The 20203-nt window shown below is 40.0% G+C and overlaps 2 protein-coding genes across 5 annotated transcripts; both read right to left on the bottom strand.

Annotated features, from left to right (window-relative positions):
* Positions 1 to 322: 322 nt before the first annotated feature.
* Positions 323 to 13333, bottom strand: LOC133138329 (pepsin A-like). 4 transcript variants are annotated; one of them, XM_061256972.1, is made up of 9 exons: positions 13264 to 13333; positions 5280 to 5421; positions 4438 to 4555; positions 3927 to 4045; positions 3319 to 3515; positions 2716 to 2832; positions 2206 to 2350; positions 1697 to 1795; positions 323 to 579 (listed from the first exon to the last, which is right to left on the bottom strand). In XM_061256972.1, exons 2-9 carry the CDS (start codon positions 5418 to 5420, stop codon positions 445 to 447), a joined length of 1071 nt encoding a protein of 356 aa, XP_061112956.1. In that variant the 5' UTR covers position 5421; positions 13264 to 13333; the 3' UTR covers positions 323 to 444. The 4 variants fall into 4 exon arrangements, with proteins under 4 accessions (XP_061112956.1, XP_061112957.1, XP_061112953.1 ...); XM_061256973.1 differs by lacking the exon at positions 13264 to 13333 and adding an exon at positions 7968 to 8189; XM_061256969.1 differs by lacking the exon at positions 13264 to 13333 and adding an exon at positions 7202 to 7930.
* Positions 13334 to 14016: 683 nt separating this feature from the next.
* LOC133138349 (pepsin A-like) lies at positions 14017 to 19629 on the bottom strand. The gene is made up of 9 exons (XM_061257003.1): positions 19493 to 19629; positions 19026 to 19167; positions 18547 to 18664; positions 17965 to 18083; positions 17262 to 17461; positions 16769 to 16885; positions 15883 to 16027; positions 14865 to 14963; positions 14017 to 14344 (listed from the first exon to the last, which is right to left on the bottom strand). The coding sequence occupies exons 1-9, from the start codon at positions 19582 to 19584 to the stop codon at positions 14195 to 14197; spliced, it is 1182 nt and encodes a 393-aa protein (XP_061112987.1). The 5' UTR covers positions 19585 to 19629; the 3' UTR covers positions 14017 to 14194.
* Positions 19630 to 20203: the final 574 nt, after the last annotated feature.

Here is a 20203-nt window from a genome sequence, read left to right as displayed (position 1 = left end):
TATATTTAAGCAGCACAGCGATTTACACGATCTGACATTCTGGCTAATGTCTTGATCATCTCATGCATGACAGCTCAATAATGTTCTTGTGTCCCTATTCATTAATTTTACAAAAACCTGCATAAATACCAGCCATCTGGGGATAGAGATGCCTTGTATAGTCCCTGTAAGAATCCCAGCGTGGCTACTTTATTGAACTTGAGTTATCAAATCAAACATGTCTGTTTCAAAGCTCTAGCCACATGCAAAATATCACGACACAGAGAAAATATGTTATGCTTCAAAAATATTTTTATTTAGAAGTAGGGTGATCATTTCATGTGCCAGTTCACCTGCTTCTAATGGAGCTATTTAGCTGTTCAGCCACGGATTAACATGGAGCTCACTTCTGGAAAACTAGATATCTTTTCAGGGGGTTCAAATCTGCCACTGATCTGGGGTAGATTACACAGCCTTTGCCAGGCCGACAGAGTTGGTGCCTCTGTCAAAGATGGCGTAGTACTGCCTGATGAAGACATCACCCAGGATCCAGAGGTTGGAACCGCCGTTGCCGAAACCAGTGCGGCAGCTGTAGCCGGACTGGAGGGAGAAGATGGTGGTGCATCAGACATACAGCACTGTGCAGAAGTCTTAGGCACCCTAGACTTTATTATATATATATATGTTTATTTTTTTGTTAGTATTAAAGAACACATTTTTTCCAAATATTCATTTCCAAATATTCATTTTGCAAACATTTTTGTAACATATTACTGTAAGCAATTGACTACTTTTTGCATAAAAATCTGAGATCAGAAGCAAGGAGCCAACCAAATTCTGCAGAAGAACTGTGGCAAGTTCTCCAACATTGGAACAACCTCCCTGATTTTCGAATAGAACTGCAGGACAGCGTTGGCTATCTCAGAGAAGTGATGCAATTTTAACACCGAAGGGTGGTCACAAAAACTATTGATTTTATTCAGTTTTTAACTATTCTGCCAAATTAATAAAATGTCATGTAAAATGTACCGTACATTTATTTAGGACATTTCATTTAATTATTTTTGAAAGAATCTAATCTGTACAGAATGTTATACAGGTGCCTAAGACTTTTGCACAGTACTGTATTTCACAAAATGTTGATTTACAATCAAAAGCAGTAATGTAAATAAAAATAAAGTTAAAATGGCACTGGAGGGTATTTTAGCTTAAATGTAATCCACAAAAGGTCTGCATTAAGATATACTGGTGAAATGAAGGTTTACAGTATATTGAACACACATATTGTACGTGTATAACTTCTCAACATATGTCACATTTAACTGCATCCCTTTCAAAGGTTATAGGATTCATGAATAAAGGTTAATGGCTTCATGAATTCCTAAAGGTTTTTGATGTAGCCATTCATGAAAAACAGTGGCAGCAGCATCGAACCAAACAAGTAGGAAACATAATCGTTAGTGCGTTTGAGTGAAAAATATTTAGCTTGCTCAAGAATTCCCCTATCACTGAAAATACACAAATAGGCTTATATGGCAACACAAACTAAAAAGATGCAACTGCGTTTAGTATTGCTCTATTGAACCTGTGTTATTTGTTGGAGAAGTGTTGATAAAGTGGTTTTCAACCGAATTACACTATATAAAATGTACTTTTCTTACTGACATTTTTGCTGTGTAGTTTCTCTATTTCACATGAGTAGAAGAGGTGAACTCACTTGGGAAACATAGGCAGAAGCCGGGATGGTAAAGGAGTTTCCGTTGATGCTGAATGTCACCTCAGGCATGCTGCCAATGTTGTTGCAGGAAACAGTGGACTGTGGGGAAAGCGTGATCGTAAGATTTCACAACCATTGAACAGATAAGCTACAGGCCACTGGCCTCTCATTTGAGTTTTTCATCTTGTGAGCACAACATAAAAATCTAATGTGTTGAAAAGAATTGCAATATATTTCTTAAATATATAATAATATATGCATAATATAAAAAAATGAACTTTCATACATTTCTAAATGTAAGAAATATATTTGAGGAAGGATCAACATCATGTATATTGCTATATATGTATTGCCAAATGTATTGAAATATATGGCAATATTGTAAGCAGGACAAATGGCACAGGAAGTCAGTGTGTTCAGAGTGGCTTTCTCAAGGATCTCTTTGGTTAACGTTGAAATGTGAAACCTGAATCGTTTGACTTGACTTTGGGTAGATCAACTTTGCTTACATCTCCATACTGATTGGTGCTGGCTCCGACATAGTTGTTGATATTGGCAATGTCACTGTTTGGTCCAACGATGAGAGAGGTGCCAGTGTCTATAATAGCCTGGCAGCCTTGAGTACAGGCAACAGCTTGTCCGTTGATGGTAACACTATGCAAGCAATAAAATAATGAATTCCTAATAAATTAACTTGTATAATGAATTACATCATATATGGTTCACTTATTGCAAGCACATGTGACATGCATTCAGATAATAACTAAATAGGATTTGAATACAACATTTTCACTGTCAAAAACAGATGCATTGCATGACTGGGGTGATTCTGCTGCTTACAGTACTATTTCCACCTTGCTGTTCTTAAAGTTAAAGTTTAAGTTAAATACTATACAAATAATACTAAGGTCCTTCCAGTGACTCAGTGGCTGAAGACTAATGCTTCATAAGATCTAACAGAATCCTTGAGAAGCTGTTAGGGGGTTCCAGAAGGAGAGGGTGAAGAGCCTTGTGCGTACCTTTCCATGGTGATCTGCCAGTAGGTCTCAGAGGAGAGAGGGATCCAGGCGATGCTGCCGGTGTAGTGGTTTCCATCGATTCCGCCGAAGTCCACCTCACTGCCAGACTCGCTGTTGCTGAAGGGTGAAGCTTCGAGGTCACTTCACGTTCCACAGTAAATACTAAAACTTACACATAGTCACTGCTACAATTGACTGTGACAATTCCCTTTCATTTCAATTTGCTGTTAAACATTTTCTATAAAGAAAGTTGATACTCCAAAAACCACAGCCACATATTGTAAATGGCTGGCATTTATATAGCGCCTTACACTTGCAAACACTGTAAGCACTGTACAGTTGACGCTTCTCAATGTTGATTGCTTCTCAATGTTGCCCATTGTCATGCATGTATCTGCCTGCAGAAGGACTTTGCCTCAAAAATCAATCATGTCGGCCATTTTGGTTTTCTGTCGTTGAATTTTGTGAAAACCCTTTACAAAACATCTCCTCCAAGACTGTCTCACTCATCAATATGCTCAGTAAAGCATATAAAAGGATTTGAGTCCAAAACAATCATATATTTGACCCAGGTCCTTATGTTACTGCTACCTCCAGCCTTACCTGCTCAGGTAGACTGAGAACAGATTCTGGGACACCAGCCTCTCATTCATCATGTTGTCAAAGACGGGCGTAGCGTGGGAGGAGGAGATGGAGGGGAAGGCCAGGCCCAGGATACCGTCAGCCACCATGTAGGTCATGAAGGGGGCCTCATCGTGGCTCAGACCAAAGATCTGGTTTGCGACAGAGATGCCACCAACCTGCAAACGGAAAGGAGGGAAAATCCTTTAGCTGCTCTCAAAAAAACACATACGCATACAAGTGTGCCATCTCCTGCCATGTACAGTATATCTGGGGTCGATCATGCTAAACATTTGAAGAAATGCCATTTACTTCATGTACATTAAATGTGTGCAGTGCATTCTGGGAATAATAACACTGGCCATTAAAGGAATGCAGATTATGGATTTTGCCAGCAACTGCCAGTTTTTGGTTGGTAAAAAAAAGTATTGGGATTAGACTTCCATGCCACACTTGAAAGGACCTTGTCCAGAGCTTAATTTGTTTTTAAAATATTATACATGGAGCTGCAGTAGCTAACCTGGGATTGATCTGGCATGAACCTTTCACTTTACCACTACACCACTTCCTGGACTGTCTGGAAATCTCACCTCCACTGTGTCGTATCCCAGCCATCCAGTCATGCTGCCAGTGCCATACTGGATGGCCAGGGTCTGAGAGGTGTATTTGTAGGTAGAGGAACGCTGAGGGTTGAATTTAGCATGGTTCTCTGGAGATAACAGGAGAAGTACAGGATTAACGACAGTGTCCTTAAGCCAAACAGTTTTCAGTTCCATGCTGTTTGGACCCTGGTAATTACCGCTTGTGGTTGTTAATTGTTATATTTGCGCAGTGTCAGTATATTCCATTCCTGTGAGGTGTACACTGTGAATATGTATGTTGAGTGACAGAGAGGATGACTGTTGAGTGTGTACCTGTAGTATTTTCTCGTTGTTGTGGTCACCTACAGTGCAGCGGTGAATAGTGCATCTATGAAAACGGGTAATAAAGCTGTAGTTTGGTGTCATTTCCCTGGTACTGTGTCCTAAATAGGCCGGCACGGATGGTGCAGTGGGTAACACTGGATGGATGGATGGATGTGTCCTATATATCGTCACTCACGGCAGGCCTGGCTGGAGCAGTAGACGGAGGGCACCCACAGGTTGGAGGAGCCGGTGTCGAAGATGACCTTGAAGGACTGAGGGGGGTTTCCGATGGAGATGACGCCATAGTAGGACAGCTGTGGCAGGAGGAATGGGGGTGGGGGGCACACATTCAGCGTTTTAAGTTATAAAGATGTATATGCTTTCCGCATTAACAAGCCAGTATACTGTATTGCATTGCATTGCTGAACTCACAGATTCTGAATTCAGCATCTGAAATTCAAGTCCCATGCCCTCAACAGATGGAATTATTAAAAAAATAATTCTAAGCAGCATATTATTCAGATGCAGGTCTTTAAATGTATATATATAATATAAGGGAAAAAAGCTGAATGCTACAATCAGCACTTGGGTTGATCAGAATGGAAAAAATACATGGCCATAATAAATGCTGTTCACACAATGAAATGAAAAAACAATCTGCATTTATCACACCTTATTTAAAAAAAGGATGTGTCTGGGAATGGAACATTCACTCTGAGATACACATCAGAGTGCATCACTTATCATGATAACATGGCATGTTATCCTGCCAGGGTACATGTTTGGCATTTATATAGCACCTTTACAATTGATGCTTCTCTTTCACCAATACACCAACGGCAGTTGGCTGCCATGCAAGGCACCCACCAGCCCTTCAGGGGAATTTAGGGATTAGGTGTCCCGCTCAGAGACACTTCGACACAACCCAGGGCAGGATCAGGATCGAACAGGCATCCCTTAGACTGCCAGACGGCCGCTCTTACTGCCTGAGGCAATGTCGCCCCACAGCTAATTGACTAATTTGTGAGTTTGACCTACGTCGGCATCATTGGTCATGGACTCGGTGCCAGTCTGCATGAACTTGGCCATGGGGTTGTAGGGATGCTTCTGCCTGGTCTCTTCCCACAGGCCCTTCTCCTGCAGGGTGTCCCTCGCAGACTTGCCCTTGATCAGAGGCATCCTGAGAGGAGAGAGGAACCAATGGAGATGCACCAAACACACTGCCGAACACTGTCAAACTGGGCCACACCTGGGTTACCGCCATTTTGGAAATACTCCAGATCTACTCTTTTCATGCCGGTGAAGTTTGAAAAGGGACCACCGCGGACCCGGAAGACATTTCAAAAAGGAAGGCTACTGTACAAAGCAAAACATGATTGTATGAAAGAATATTCTGAATGTTGGTGAAATATATGTTTGAATGCTCTTGTATGTAGTTGGTCTAAAGACAAATACAAAACTTCACCATCACAAAACTTCACACAGACAAAGGCAAAGAAAAACCATGCGATCTGACAAAGCAGCTCACCAAGGGACAAAATGGACATTTACAGGTAAACAGCGCATTTTTACACTAAGCCCAACAAGTTTGTTGGCGCTGTTGAATTTTTATGTACTGCATTCTTATTTGCAAACAGATGACATACGCAACGTGAATTTAAAGAAATTCCATTCTAGCAAAACCACCGATCCACAATTTTAACCTACCACAACACAGTTAGGAAGCATCACATTCTCTTTTTCCTCCAAGACTAATACTTTTTAAATTAGAGTTCAAAGAACTTACTTGTGAAGACACTCAGAGAGAGCCACCAGGGCACACAGAACAACAGCCCACTTCATCTTGGTTTACACTGGTATGTTTCCCCTCAGACCTATTGAGTGACTGGAGGAAGCCGTCGCAGGTCCTTATATACTATACAGTCGGATGTTAGCCCACCTCCCTCCCCCATACTCTTTATCAACACGATAACAAAACACAGTATAATGGGTTATATAAAGATAAAAACAGTCGTCCCGTACGTATATGAATGTCCTTTAAACAAAGTCATTGAAGATGGCTGAATCTTTAGTCTTTGTACACTTATCATTCAAGCATTTAAATAACTGCAAAGGGACTGGGTTGCCTGAAGTGAGCTTTGTTTGTAACAGATAAGATATGTTTTTAATATTATGCCAGATGTCCAATCCAAATTAAAATGTCTCAGTGACCACATTTGTACAAACAATATTTTGAACAATAATTCTTATTCTGTTTAAAGTCCTATTCCAAAAAAATTGACTGCATGCATAACAAAATAATGTATACTGTATTACTGTATGCAGGATTGATATGTATAGTAATGTTCAATAGTGTTGAGAGTGGGGGATATCTACCTTGATTGTTTAAGTGTTTACATTTTTCTTTCAATCTATAATGAAATTTTATGAAAAAGTTAGCTGATAATAATCTTGTACAACACAGTTTAGAAATTAATATACTCATTATATAAATAATAATGAATAATGCATAAACACGCTTAAAGTATTTATATCCTCAAACATTTGTTTCTGTCATTTTATTTTATTTTGTATTTTAACAGGTATAGTAGATGTAAAAGAATAGCAAGGTTCCTAATTGTATTTACAATATAATACATTGACCAATTAAAAAGTGATTTAGATAAACACATTTGAAACATATCTTATCAAAGCCTTGAATTCCTTATCAAAATGTTACACACATAAGGCTTAGACTTACCTGCAGAGCATTTGAAAAGTATTCAGACCCCTTTTTTCCCATTTTGTTATGTTGTAGCCTCATGTTAAAATCGTTTAAATTCATTTTTTCACTCATCAGTCCACACTTAATACCCCATAATGACAAAGCAAAAACAGCCTTTGCTCAGTACTTAGTTGAAGCACCTTTGGCAACGATTACAGCCTCCAGACTTGGGTATGATGCGACAAGCTTTGCAAACCTGGATTTGGGGATTTTCTGCCATTCTTCTCTCCAGATCCTCTCAAGCTCTTTCAGGTTGGTTGGGGACCTTCTGAAGACAGCCATTTTCAGGTCTCTCCAGAGATTCAATTGGGGTCAAGTCTGGGCTCTGGCTGGGCCATTCAAGGACATTAACAGAGTTGTCCCGAAGTCACTCTTGGCTGTGTGCTTTGGGTCATTGTCCTGTTGGAAGGTGAACCTTTGGCCCAGGCTGAAGTCCGGAGCACTCTGGACCTCTACTTTGCTCAGTTCAGCTTTCCCTCGACCCTGACTAGTCCCCCAGGCCCTGCTTCTGAAAAACACCCCACAGCTTGATGCTGCCAGCACCCTGCTTCACCGCTGGGAAGGTATCGGGCCGGTGATGAGCAGTGCCTGGTTTTCTCTAGACATGATACTTTCCCCTAGAAATGAGGCCAAACAGTTCAATCTTGGTTTCATCAGACCAGATAATCTTGTTTCTCACAATCTGAGAGTCATTTTTCCAAACTCCAAGTGGGCTTTCATTGAAGAGGCTTCTGTCAGGCCAATCAGCCATAAAGCCCAGATCGGTGGAGTGTTACATTATTGGCATTTGGCAGACACTCTTATCCAGAGCAACGTACAGTTGATTAGACTAAGCAGGAGACAATCCTCCCCTGGAGCAATGCAGGGTTAAGGGCCTTGCTCAAGGGCCCAATGGCTGTGCGGATCTTATTGTGGCTACACCAGGATTAGAACCACCGACCTTGTGTGTCCCAGTCATTTACCTTAACCACTATGATTTCTGGAAGTTTCTTCCATCTCCACACAGGATCTCTGGAACTCAGCGACCATCAGGCAATCTATAGGAAGAGTTGGTCATTCCAAACTTCTTTCATTTAAGAATTATGGAGGCCACAGTGCTCTTGGGAACCTTCAATGCAGCATAACTTTTTCTGTAGCCTTCCTCAGATCTGCGCCTCAACACAATCCTGTCTCTGAGCACTTTGACCTCATGGCTTGGTTTTTGCATTGGCAGCTGTGAGACCTTATATAGACAGGTGTGTGCCTTTCCAAATCATGTCCGATCAATTGACATTACTCCAACCTAGGTGTAGAAACATCTCACAGATGATCAAGAGAAATGGGAGGCACCTGAGCTAAATCCTAAAGTGGCATAGCAAAGGGTCTGACTACTTAATGTCAATGTGATATTTCAGTTTTTCCTTTTTAATAAATTTGCAAACATTTCTAAAATTCTGTTTTTGTAGATTGTTAAAAATGAATTTAAACAATTTTAGCATAAGGCTACAACATAACAAGATGTGAAAATAGTGAAGGGTTCTGAATACTTTCTGAATGCACTGAATTTAAAGGTAAAACAATCTTATCAAGGTTATCCAGGATTCAAATAATTTAGCTCATAACCAAATTCATTTATATAGTCTCAAATGTGTTATGAAGAGAGAAGTTCTCATAATTCTAAACCAAAAAATTAGACCAGATTAAAAAAATTATATTTTTTGTCCTATAATAAAATCAAGAGCAGGTAGTCAGAACATTGAAAGCATTGAGAACAAAGGCACATTATCTTTAACCTCAACAGTTTACCTTTTATTATCATTCAGGAAATGCCATTTGTTTATCATTTTGTGATAAGCTCTATGAAAACAGGACTGTGAAAACTGCTCTTGTGTGCTGTACGAACTGTACATTTGCGAATCTGACAGAGGAAAATACCATTACTGTTTGATAAAGCATTAGCGCTGTTTGTTTGCTTGACATGGCGATAGTGCAAACTGCCATATTCTAAATGCGGTGGAATATGATTTTGGAAAACAATCAAAACTCATATTCATTCTTTTTTTAAGTACTACTTTAAATTACTTTATAGTGGTACAGAGGATAACTATGCAGATTATGCAGGATATTATGTTATATTAACATTATTTTAGAAGTTAATATGAATATTAATACTTCATGTTATGCACTTTTATTTTATTCATTTTATATTTTATTTTATACACTGTAGCTGCTCTGTCTTCCACTACAGTAAGTTCATCTACAGTACATTAAGTTCATATTGCATGTAGGTCCATGGTAACAGGCTAGTTATAGAATATCACTGGAGAGTGACTAGAATGCTTTCGAATTTAAATTTGTAGAAGAGTTACTGGTAAAAATCCCATGAATACTGTTTGCCCTGATAGTCTAATCATATCTGGTTATATCTTAAATAACTACACTGCACAATATTAATAGTTTGTAGATATTTTGGACAAGTGAATATATGTTTCCCAGAAAAGTAGTAAAATGTTATTGCAATATCTGAAAATGTCCATATATTGTTCTAAAATCTACTCTGATTATTTTAAATAATTTATTCATTTTTGTTTTATGTTCCAGTGAATGTGGACTGTTAGCATAACATAACATAAGGTATTGGTGAGAACAGGCCATTCAGCCCAGTAATGCTCACTTTTTCCTTTGTTGCTATTACATATTCATTAATAAATTATGCCAAAAAGAGAAAATGTACACAGGCTATGTTTTTACATACACTCCGTTTATACTGGCGGATATTTCGCTGAAGTGATTCAGGTTAAATACCTTACTCAATGGTGCACCAGTAGTGCCACAGCTGGGAATCAAACCTGCAACCATGGAGTTACAAGCCTATACCACACTGCCACCCCCATGTTAGTAACAATGCAACTATATACATCTAACAAGAGTTTCCACACAACAGATTAGGATAAAGAGAGTAAATAAACAAGACATTATTTGATTTCTTAATAGAACTTCATTTTCCACAAGATAATCTAGAAGATATGTATTATCACAAGACTTATCACCACAGTGATAACACGTGTGCCAGTGTTCTACAACAGGCTAATGAAACTTTTCCGATTTAACCCTCGGAAACCATTGAAATAGTTGGTGACAACTTTTTTCTTTCTTTTAAATCTGTTTCTAGGAACACTCTGATCAAGAAAATCACAACTTTTGTGCATTTTTTGTTTGAGTGAACAATGTTTTAACAATGTTGCAAAATGGGTTTTCATGGTTACAAAATGTATACATTATGATTGTAACAAACAAGTATTAATAGGTACTGTGCAAAAATAATAATATTTCTTTGCAACAGTGGATCTCTGAGGCTATGAGATTTTGTATGAAAAATGCTTGAATGTCTGTCCACATAAATATAGCATGGAAATTCACAAAGCAAAAAGATATACTAGGTATACTTGCTTTGTAAGCTTATACTCCTAAACATTACACTATTTTTTTTTTCATGCAGCTACCATTACAATTAATTTTGGGGAATAGCACATCCAGTATAAAAAAATGGATTTTGTTTTTCTTCATTAATTTGTCATAAAATGTGATCTCATCCTCGTCATCACAAGTATAGACACACAGAATGTCATGAAGCTAATAACACACAATGTCTTTATTGAACACACCCATTAAACATTCACAGTGCTGGTGGAAAAAGTAAGTGCATCCTTGGATTTAATAACTGATCGAACCTCCTTTGGCAGTAATAGGTCTGGGCTCTGACTGGGCTATTCCAAAAGCCGCATTCTATTTTTTAAAACCCATTCTGTCTTATATTTACTTCAATATTTAGGAGTCTCTTGGTGTTATCTCGGTTGACAAAACCCACAGTATCCATCCATCCATCCATTATCTTAACCCGCTTATCCTGAACAGGGTCGCAGGGGGGCTGGAGCTTATGCCAGCATACATTGGGCGAAAGGCAGGAATACACCCTGGACAGGTCACCAGTCCATCGCAGGGCACACACACCATTCACTCACACACTCATACCTATGGGCAATTTAGACTCTCCAATCAGCCTAACCTGCATGTCTTTGGACTGTGGGAGGAAACCGGAGTACCCGGAGGAAACCCACGCAGACACGGGGAGAACATGCAAACTCCACCCAGGACCTCCTTGCTGTGAGGCGGCAGTGCTACCCACTGCACCAACCAACAGTAACAATCGGAATTTGTTTTTGAATTTTTTGCTTCTTCTTCCACAAAACTGATGAGATCTTTGCCAAATTTGACAAAGAGCATGCCTGGTGTAACCAAAAAAAATGTAGTGAGGTGCGTGTAATAACGATCACGCAAATATTTTGATTCTTCTCCAGAGCACAAGGCGCACTTGGTTGTCTCATCTCCTTTCTCTCTTCCGCTTTCTATCCAGTCAAATATTTACCTGTTTGCCAGGAAGTGATTTACATCCATCTGCGCCAATGATGGAGTTAGGGAGGGTGCGCTGTCTAACAGGTGCGTAGAGCATTTAATATAGGACAAGTACACCCGCCTCTTTCTTGTCTCTTTCTTTGCATCCTCGCGCCTGGGCTGTAGGAGATTGTTTGGCGTGAGTGTGATACTCTAAAGCAGGGGTCACCAACCTTTTTGAAACTGAGAGCTACTTCATGGGTACTGAGTCATACTAAGGGCTACCAGTTTGTTTTGTCACGCGCACAATACTGACCTTTGAACTAGAGTAGGTCAGAGATCACCTAAACTTATCTAAACTTCATGTATAATAAACATATCTTTAAGATATTGTCATTTTTTAAAAAGTGTGATTAAAAAAAAATAGCAACAGAATAAAATTAAATTGTAGATGCAGCTCACTAGTGAGTTGTGCTATTTTTAGAACAGGCCTGCGGGCGACTCATGTGGTCCTTGGGGGCGACCTGCTGCCCGCGGGCACCGTGTCGGTGACCCCTGCTCTAAAGGATTTAAATCATGCGTGTTTATTGTCAGGTCAAAGTTAAGACGCAACTATCGGAAATAATCAAGCTCCGCTGTTGAATCAGGAAAGGGCCGTTCCGCTTGGAGTGCTCTATGGCCACTGTTTCTTTTCCCTCTAATATTGGTTTAGAAATTGGTTGAGCCACCTTTGTGGTTGTTTATTGATTTCTCACCTTTTTTGGATGGCCTGGTTTACATTAGGTGTTTTGTGATTTAAGTGTGTATTTCCTTTATTTGGTTCATTGTCCTTTTAGGTGCATGCCCATATAAGGCATCTACTGTTGTGCCCAGGTTTTGGGCCCTGGAGAACTTAGACCATTCTGGCTGGTAGATTGGCCCTCGGGCTACTAATTCCACCCCTATAATTTCAGAGTAGCTTTTGGTGCTGTGCAATGACTATTGTTTGCTGTTGAAATTGTGTATTTCTTTGTGAACAGTGTGTAGTGATCACAGATTGTGCTGTGCAACACATGGGTTTCGGACAATTGTGTCCTACTCTGAACGGTTTGGTGTGACTCAAACCCTAAGGGCTTACCCTAGCCACATGGTGGAAGTATGTACTGGCGCATAGGGTCAAGGGGTGCATCTATTTCTGAATTGTTGTATTTTTCTTTTGTGTATTTATTTAATCTAATCTATTTGGTGGGAAGACTACCTGTAACACTAAGGGCCAGTAGCTTGGTTGATGTGCTGGACTATGATACCAACTACTTTTTAAGAATAAATAAAAATAAAAGCTTTATTTTTATATTAACAGTGTTGCTTCTTATGTACCTAGCTGGGCTCCCCTACCCATTATAATCAGTATTAGCCTTCTGATGTTTTATTTCCTTACGTGTCATGTATATCTTTTCCATATATACGGTCACATATATATAATAGAAAGTTTGATACTGTGATATTGTGACGGTCTAGAGGACCGCACAGGAGAAATGCCCAACTCAGCTGCTACACTCACTCACCTTCACGCTACATACATGAAGGGTCTCACATATATACTGATATTACGTGATGCTCAAATTATGCGATTGCTCCAATGGATATGTGAAGACCCGATACACTTTACTGATAACACAAACGCATGGACTTGTGCCAACGGGAAGACGCACAAGCTACTGGTAAGAGCTATGCGGCTACCGCAACAACATCTGCACTCTATTCTGCGAGTTTGCACAAACGTCATGGACATTTTAACTTTTGTAAAGAACGAAAAAACTATGAAAGTACTTCAATGCATGTTGCACATTTATTTTGTTAGCTTAGGTCCACGCAATGCGCAAGTTAACAGAATAGGAAAATGTTTACCAGCTCCTGTCACGTTTGTCTCCTGTGTCGGCGGGCAAAGGGGGCCGATGAGCAACAGAGTTGTGTTTATTGGTTCCGTGCGTGATTGGATCCGCACCAACGTCACGTTTTATTATGGGGAGGTTTTCCGGGTAGAGTAGGCCTTGATCAAGCCGACTTTGAGGAATGTCTTTTCATACAGTAAATGTTGTAATATGAATATTGTATAGTAATGGTTGTGGGCAGGTGCAATACTTATATGTCTAGTCTCAGAGTGTTATTTGTTGTGTAATTGTTTGTTTAATGTTCCCCTGTGTGTTCATAATGGTGCTGGCCACCTGGTATATGTCTACACCCTGGTTTTTGTAGGGAAGGAGGGTCTGGTGATGTGTAGGGAGACACATGTGTGAAGCATGACTTGTGTCTCTGAGAGCTGTAGTCTGCACTGACTGAGGCTACAGCAGAACCGGCAATAGGTTGCTTTGGAACTGCCTGTAGTTCTTTATTATTATTTCTGTATTTTGTTTGCAAAACTTAATTTTGTCTACTTTTGCGTTTTCATCTTTTGGTCCGGAATTGCTTGTATGTTGCAAGCCTTCTTATTAAAGCATTGTCCAAAACTACTACTGCCTCTGCGTCCTTGGCCAAACCCTAAATTTTGTGTTTCGTAACCCGCTCGGTTCCGTCACAGATATATTATTCACAAGGTTTTATGGAAAAGTGACATTTCTTATAGCAGGAAACCATCTATCACTCAATTTCATCAATGTTCAATAGTGTTGCAATCTTTTTTTTTATTTGTAGAATATGCATTACTTAAAAGCTCTGGGATGTTGGGGTGTGGGGTGTGGAAAATAGGGAGTTCCCCCTTTGATATCTTTCAGAGGTGGCCTCAGCTGCTGACCACTCAGGCAGGGATCAAACGAAGGTTGGGATGGAGCGAGCGAGAGGCTCAGACGGCCTGGGCCAGCCCCACCCTGTTATTCCCGCGGTCGAAGATGGAGTAGTACTCCCTGATGAAGACATCTCCCAGGATCCACAGGTCTCCCTGGGCAGTGGGCAGGACCATAGACTGGAACCCACTGGAGCATTGTCCGTTCACCTGGGAGGAATGGGAAAACACGTATACTCAAGATTGGTAAAATAAATCTTTTTTTTTTTTCTTTTGCATCTTTCTATTTCTAAATCCTCACCACTGCAATCCCTTCTGTGGATTTGTAGCCCTGTGCGAGGATAATGATTTCCGCTTTCTCCACCAAAGCTATGTGGTGTTCTAAAATGGCTGCCATGCATATACATTAGTGGTGGTGAAGGTGAATTCCCCCTTCACTGCAAAGTGCTTTGAAATCATATGAAATGTAGAACATAGTAGTGTAATACTTCCATCCATTTGTGGAAAGGGCTGCGATGATATTGCAATCACAAGATAAAGCATATTTTAAATGTAAATAAGCTGCTTGAGTGTGTTTCTCACAACCCAATTTACTGCTACAAGCAAAATGGGACTGACAGTATAACATTGTAGAACTGACAGTCAAATTGAGTGAATTCCCCATAATTGAAGTACACTCCCTAAAATACAGAGGAAAAAGCTGCGTGTACAAGGGAGTCAGTGTCCATACCTGTCTGACATAGGCACTGGGTGGTACTTCGTACTGCACATTGTTGATGGTGAAGGTCACATCTGGCATGGAGCCTATGTTCTGGCAGTTAATGGTGTACTGAGAAGAGGAGAGGAACAAAGAGGTGACCATGGAAATTCTCACCAATCAGAAGCTATACAAAAGTGCTTAGATCTGATTGTCTAGAGCAGGGGAGCACAGACAGGGGCAATCTGGTGGGATTTCACGCCAACCTCTGCTCTTAAAGGTTTCCTTAAGCAAAAGCATAAATGACCTTGGTGAAAAACTTTTCCTGTTGTCTGTTATAGGACTGAGCAGTTGTATAGCTGTTGTACCGTAACAGGTGGGAAGAAACACGCATCCACACCAGCCTTTCAGGAGAAAATCCTGGAGATACAGGGTCAAAGCTCACAGAGGTGGGCAAAGAGGGCCGTGTCCATTTCTGGATTTCATACCAACTTCTGGCCTGAATTACATAATTAGCCCTAACATTTATGTCATCTGATATTTTAGCTACAGTACATTTCTTGATGAGTGACAGCCAAAGACTGCTCTTGTGTCCCCTCTTTTACTGTGATCTAATCTTCCAGTGAACCAGTTCACGCAGCCAATTAGTTCATTTAGCCAGGGTAACTGGTGGAAACAAAAACCTGCAACCTATCAATGTTAATTATAGTTACTGCCTCGTGTTCATTTATTTATTTTATTTATCCTTTATTTAACCATACAAGTCCCATTGAGATCGTTATCTCTTTTACAAGGGAGCCCTGGCCAAGGGAGGAGCAAGTAGAGATTATAAAGTAAAATTCAATACAATACAAAAGTAAAACACAAATTGCACATGAATACAATCTCAAGTAAAATAACTGCAGTCCTCAGTTTTTAATGTCAGAAGTAAACTTTTAAAATGACCCCCAGGGATGAAGTGATCCAGTTTGATATCTTTGTGGTATTATATTATATTATATTATATTATATTATATTATATTATATTATATTATATGTTAAAAATCCATACCTGGTGGTAGGAATTGACAGTTGCTCCAATTTGCTGCTGGATGGAAGCTATGTCGGAGGGAGGGCCGGCAATCAGAGACGTTCCAGAATCCACAATACCTGGGCAACCCTGAGCGCAGGCCACGACCTGACCATTTACCATCACGCTGTAGGATGAGAGCGCAGGGAAGCACAGTCAACTGACAAACATTTACCATCACGCTGTAGGACAAGAGCGCAGGGAAGCACGGTCAACTGACAAACATTTACCATCACGCTGTAGGACAAGAGCGCAGGGAAGCACGGTCAACTGACAAACATTTACTATCACGCTGTAGGATGAGAGCGCAGGGAAGCACAATCCACTGACAAACATTTACCATCACGCTGTAGGATGAGAGCGCAGGGAAGCACAGTCAACTGCCAAACATTTACCATCACGCTGTAGGACAAGAGCGCAGGGAAGCACGGTCAACTGACAAACATTTACCATCACGCTGTAGGACAAGAGCGCAGGGAAGCACGGTCAACTGACAAACATTTACTATCACGCTGTAGGATGAGAGCGCAGGGAAGCACAATCCACTGACAAACATTTACCATCACGCTGTAGGATGAGAGCGCAGGGAAGCACAGTCAACTGACAAACATTTACCATCACGCTGTAGGACAAGAGCGCAGGGAAGCACGGTCAACTGACAAACATTTACCATCACGCTGTAGGATGAGAGCGCAGGGAAGCACAGACAACTGACAAAGCCCTGCAGTGCTGCACAGCCAACAAGTTATCATATGGTCCTCTCAGATTTGCTTTCATTTTCTTAGAGGTTATAGCACTCACTAGAATTATGTCAATGTTTTGTGCTCTCAATTTGTGTCAATATCTAAGATGTGTGAATGGGACTTACTTTTCAATTGCAATCTGCCAGTAGCCCTCAACAGTGATGGGAACCCAGTTGATCTGTCCAGTGAAATAGGACGTGTCATATCCACCGAAGGTCACAACACTTCCTTGAGCCCCATTGCTGTGTACAAAGACAACACACTATAGTTCCAGGTCTGTCAACAAGGAAGCAAGGATTTATCCAACACAACAGAAAACAGAGGGAACATGGAAAGACATCCCAAACTGTGGGTTGAGACGGACTGGTGGGTTGGGAGTGAGATCACGGAACTGGTCACCCAATAAACATGGCAAAAAAATGTCTCCTGAACAGAATAGTCTTGCAATAATTTGTATTGTTTACACTTCCCCATGAAAGAAAGCTCTGGAACTAATCCAACTTATTCAAACCAATCAAAAGAAACAGTTATTGGCTCACATCAGTGAGCATATAATAGCTCCGCCCACTTTGAGCTTTGGCTCTATGATCGGCAGTGTGTGGCTTCTTCTGGAATTACCGGGTAAGGTAGATAGAGAACAGGTCCTGGGACACCAGACCCTGTCTCATCATGTTGTCAAAGACTGGGGTGGAATGAGAGGCAGAAATGTAAGGATAAGCCAGGCCCATGATGCCGTCGAAGGGGCTGTAGTACAGGAAAGACCCAGGCTCCGTCTGACTCAGGCCAAAAAGCTGGTTAGTGTCGACAATGCCTCCAACCTGCAGACACAACCAGCATGACGGTTAGGAACACTGATCACGCTTAGGTTCCCCAAACTAACATGTGTGTATAATGCGTTAATAACCTGACAAAGTAATATAAATAACTTGTCTTTTAATATCTATTCATGTTAACTAAGCTATTAGTGAAGGTGAGGTAGGAGCTAGAGTTCGAATAAGTAGGTTTCGTAGGTGTAAATGTATTATTCATGTAAGTGTTACAATGCATTTGCTACATTCGTGAACGATTTGTTCCTGTTAGGAAACACTAGTATTTCCTGTCAGTATATGAGACATTACTTTTGATGAGTCTTCACCTTGGAAGAAAATGGTACATGGTATAATAAAATGCCTTGTTCTTTCTTTGGTCAGATAAGTTAATGCATTAACTTATGTCAATTGATAGAACCTTATTGTAAGATGTTACCGGTGCATTTATAGATATTTATGGATTTCCTATGAATGTGTTGGCGCCCTGATCACATTTTGGGTGTGACTCTTACATTAACTGTGTCGTAACCCAGGAAACCAGTCATGCTTCCTGTTCCGTATTGGATGGACACGGGCGTGTTCTGAGCCCGATAGGTCGAGGACAGAGAAGGGTTGAATTTCCGATGGTTAGCTGAAGAGAGAATTCACAATTCACAAATGGATTTGTGTTTTTCATCTTCATTTGTAAGACATTGTGGAAATACAAGGACCACGTGACATTCATTTATCCTGAAAACAAGAACCCTGCAATACAATTAAATGAAGTAGAGGGCAACATGTCTTGAGTTGTTAAGATATTTCCATGACTGTACTGTAGTTTACAGGACCTCAATTGTTATGCAAAACAATTACAAATAAGATTGGCTTCTGCTAAAATACTGAAAACTTGAGCTTTTTGGCTATTCTGGAGCAGGGAATTCAGATTCTGCGGTGTTTCAGTCCATACGTGTCTAATACATCTCTTTAATTGGCTAAAGAGACAAAACATTTTGTTTCCTTCACTTAAACTGGCAGCTGATTAAACCCGTTTGTGAGGCCTGTGAAGAATGTGAGGTGGTGAGCAGTTTTAAAATGGCTGACATTGTTATACTCACAGCATGCCTGGCTGTTGCAGTAAATGGAGGGCACCCACAGGTTGGCAGATCCAGTGTCAGGGAGGATCCTGAATGACTGAGGTGGTGTTCCAATGGAGATGACGCTGACATATTCAATCTGGCAAATGCAGAGGCAGGTTCAGCATTCCCGTGCAAAAAAAAATTAAAAAATAAAATAATTTCCATTTTTTATATACCTTAAATTGCAATTTTGCTTTTGAAGCACTTTTATATTACATTTCCCGTCAGAAAATGCATTCAATAAATATTTATTTCAGAATTTGTTGAAAGCATTTGCTACATACATACACAATATGCACATTAATGTAGATATACACCTACAACGTATATCAATACTTCTACAATACGATATCAGTGCAGGCATACAATAACCATATGTTTGAAAAGCACTTTTTTTGATAGGGTCATAATATCATATCGTAGAGAACAACTGTGTGGATGGAAAAGGGAATGCTTACATCCAAGTAGTTGTACATGGGCAGGTCAGACATGAAGTTGTTGTATTTGGCAGACAGGTCGTTGTATTTCTGCAAAAACTCCTCCAGTTTGCCCTGCTCCATGAGAGACTGCCTCATAGACTTCCCCTTCATCAGAGGAACCCTGCAACACCACAGATAGCATTTTAGACACTGTTTACCTTACACAACAAAATTATACTTTTACTTTTTCATTAATTTATTATGTTTATAGCCTAGCATTTACTCCTTTTTGTGCATTTGCACTAAATATAGAAAAAAAGAAAGAGTTTAACTGTTTAGATACAAATACGATTTGAAACCCTATAGATTATTGCACATATTCATATTAAATGATCATTTTGATTGTATCTTTTCAATTCTTGGTATAATCTTTAGGAATCTACTTTGTGTCTAAAGAGGTACAAGCATTTCAAATAATCTTTTGACCCAAGTCCTGGAATGCTCACCTAACCAGGCACTCAGAAAGGGCCACCAGGCCCAGGAACACCAAAGCCCACTTCATTGCGATCTTCGTGCTTGGAAGTCTCCGGATCAGCATGCCCCGTTGCCCAACAAGAGGCTGCCTTTATACAGCCGTTTCACTATCACAGTCCGAATGTTCCACTAACAAACACAACAATGACACTTATGCCCGATAGCACTATGCTAACAAACGCGACAATAATACTTATGGCCGATAGCATTATGCTTACAAATGCAACATTGACACTTATTCCTGATAGCTTTTCTTGAACAAACTCAATATTGATAATATTATGTCTGATAATATGCAAACATTGTAAAGGGAACATGTCTTATCAAGATCTTGGTAAACAGGAAAGGGGTTGGTGTGAATCATGAATTGTGAATCACTATGAGTGTAGTACTGTTTCAAGTGCAGGTCTGAATTAATTTCATTAATTACATTCATAAAAGTCCAATATATCATATATTATGTTACTTGATGATACATTATCCCACTATATGTTGTCGAATTGTATGAGCTGTTCAAATAATATAAGTCTTTCCATGATTATTTTCATGGAAAAGCATAAATGCACACACTGAACAAGTCAAAGCTGCACTTTATTTTACGATTATGATATGAAGGGATAACTTAGCCCTCAGTTATGGCAATAACTATTAACAATACTAATACTAACTATGTATTAGGTTAT

This window comes from Conger conger, chromosome 10 (assembly GCF_963514075.1).
Source record: "Conger conger chromosome 10, fConCon1.1, whole genome shotgun sequence".
NCBI lineage: Eukaryota > Metazoa > Chordata > Actinopteri > Anguilliformes > Congridae > Conger > Conger conger.
Note: the sequence above shows the minus strand (reverse complement) of the source record. Positions and strands in the feature narration are given on the sequence as shown.

Coding starts and splice junctions, on each gene's coding strand:
- LOC133138329 (XM_061256969.1), bottom strand. CDS start 7,287: ATGGCTGTCTTCAGAAGGTCCCCAACCAACCTGAAAGAGCTTGAGAGG. Junction 4,556..5,279: donor CCATGACCAATGATGCCGAC/GTAGGTCAAACT, acceptor CTCCTGCCACAG/CTGTCCTACTATGGCGTCAT. Junction 3,516..3,926: donor TGGGATACGACACAGTGGAG/GTGAGATTTCCA, acceptor TTCCGTTTGCAG/GTTGGTGGCATCTCTGTCGC.
- LOC133138349 (XM_061257003.1), bottom strand. CDS start 19,584: ATGCTGATCCGGAGACTTCCAAGCACGAAGATCGCAATGAAGTGGGCT. Junction 18,084..18,546: donor CTGCAACAGCCAGGCATGCT/GTGAGTATAACA, acceptor TTCTCTCTTCAG/CTAACCATCGGAAATTCAAC. Junction 14,964..15,882: donor CTGTCAATTCCTACCACCAG/GTATGGATTTTT, acceptor TCCTCTTCTCAG/TACACCATTAACTGCCAGAA.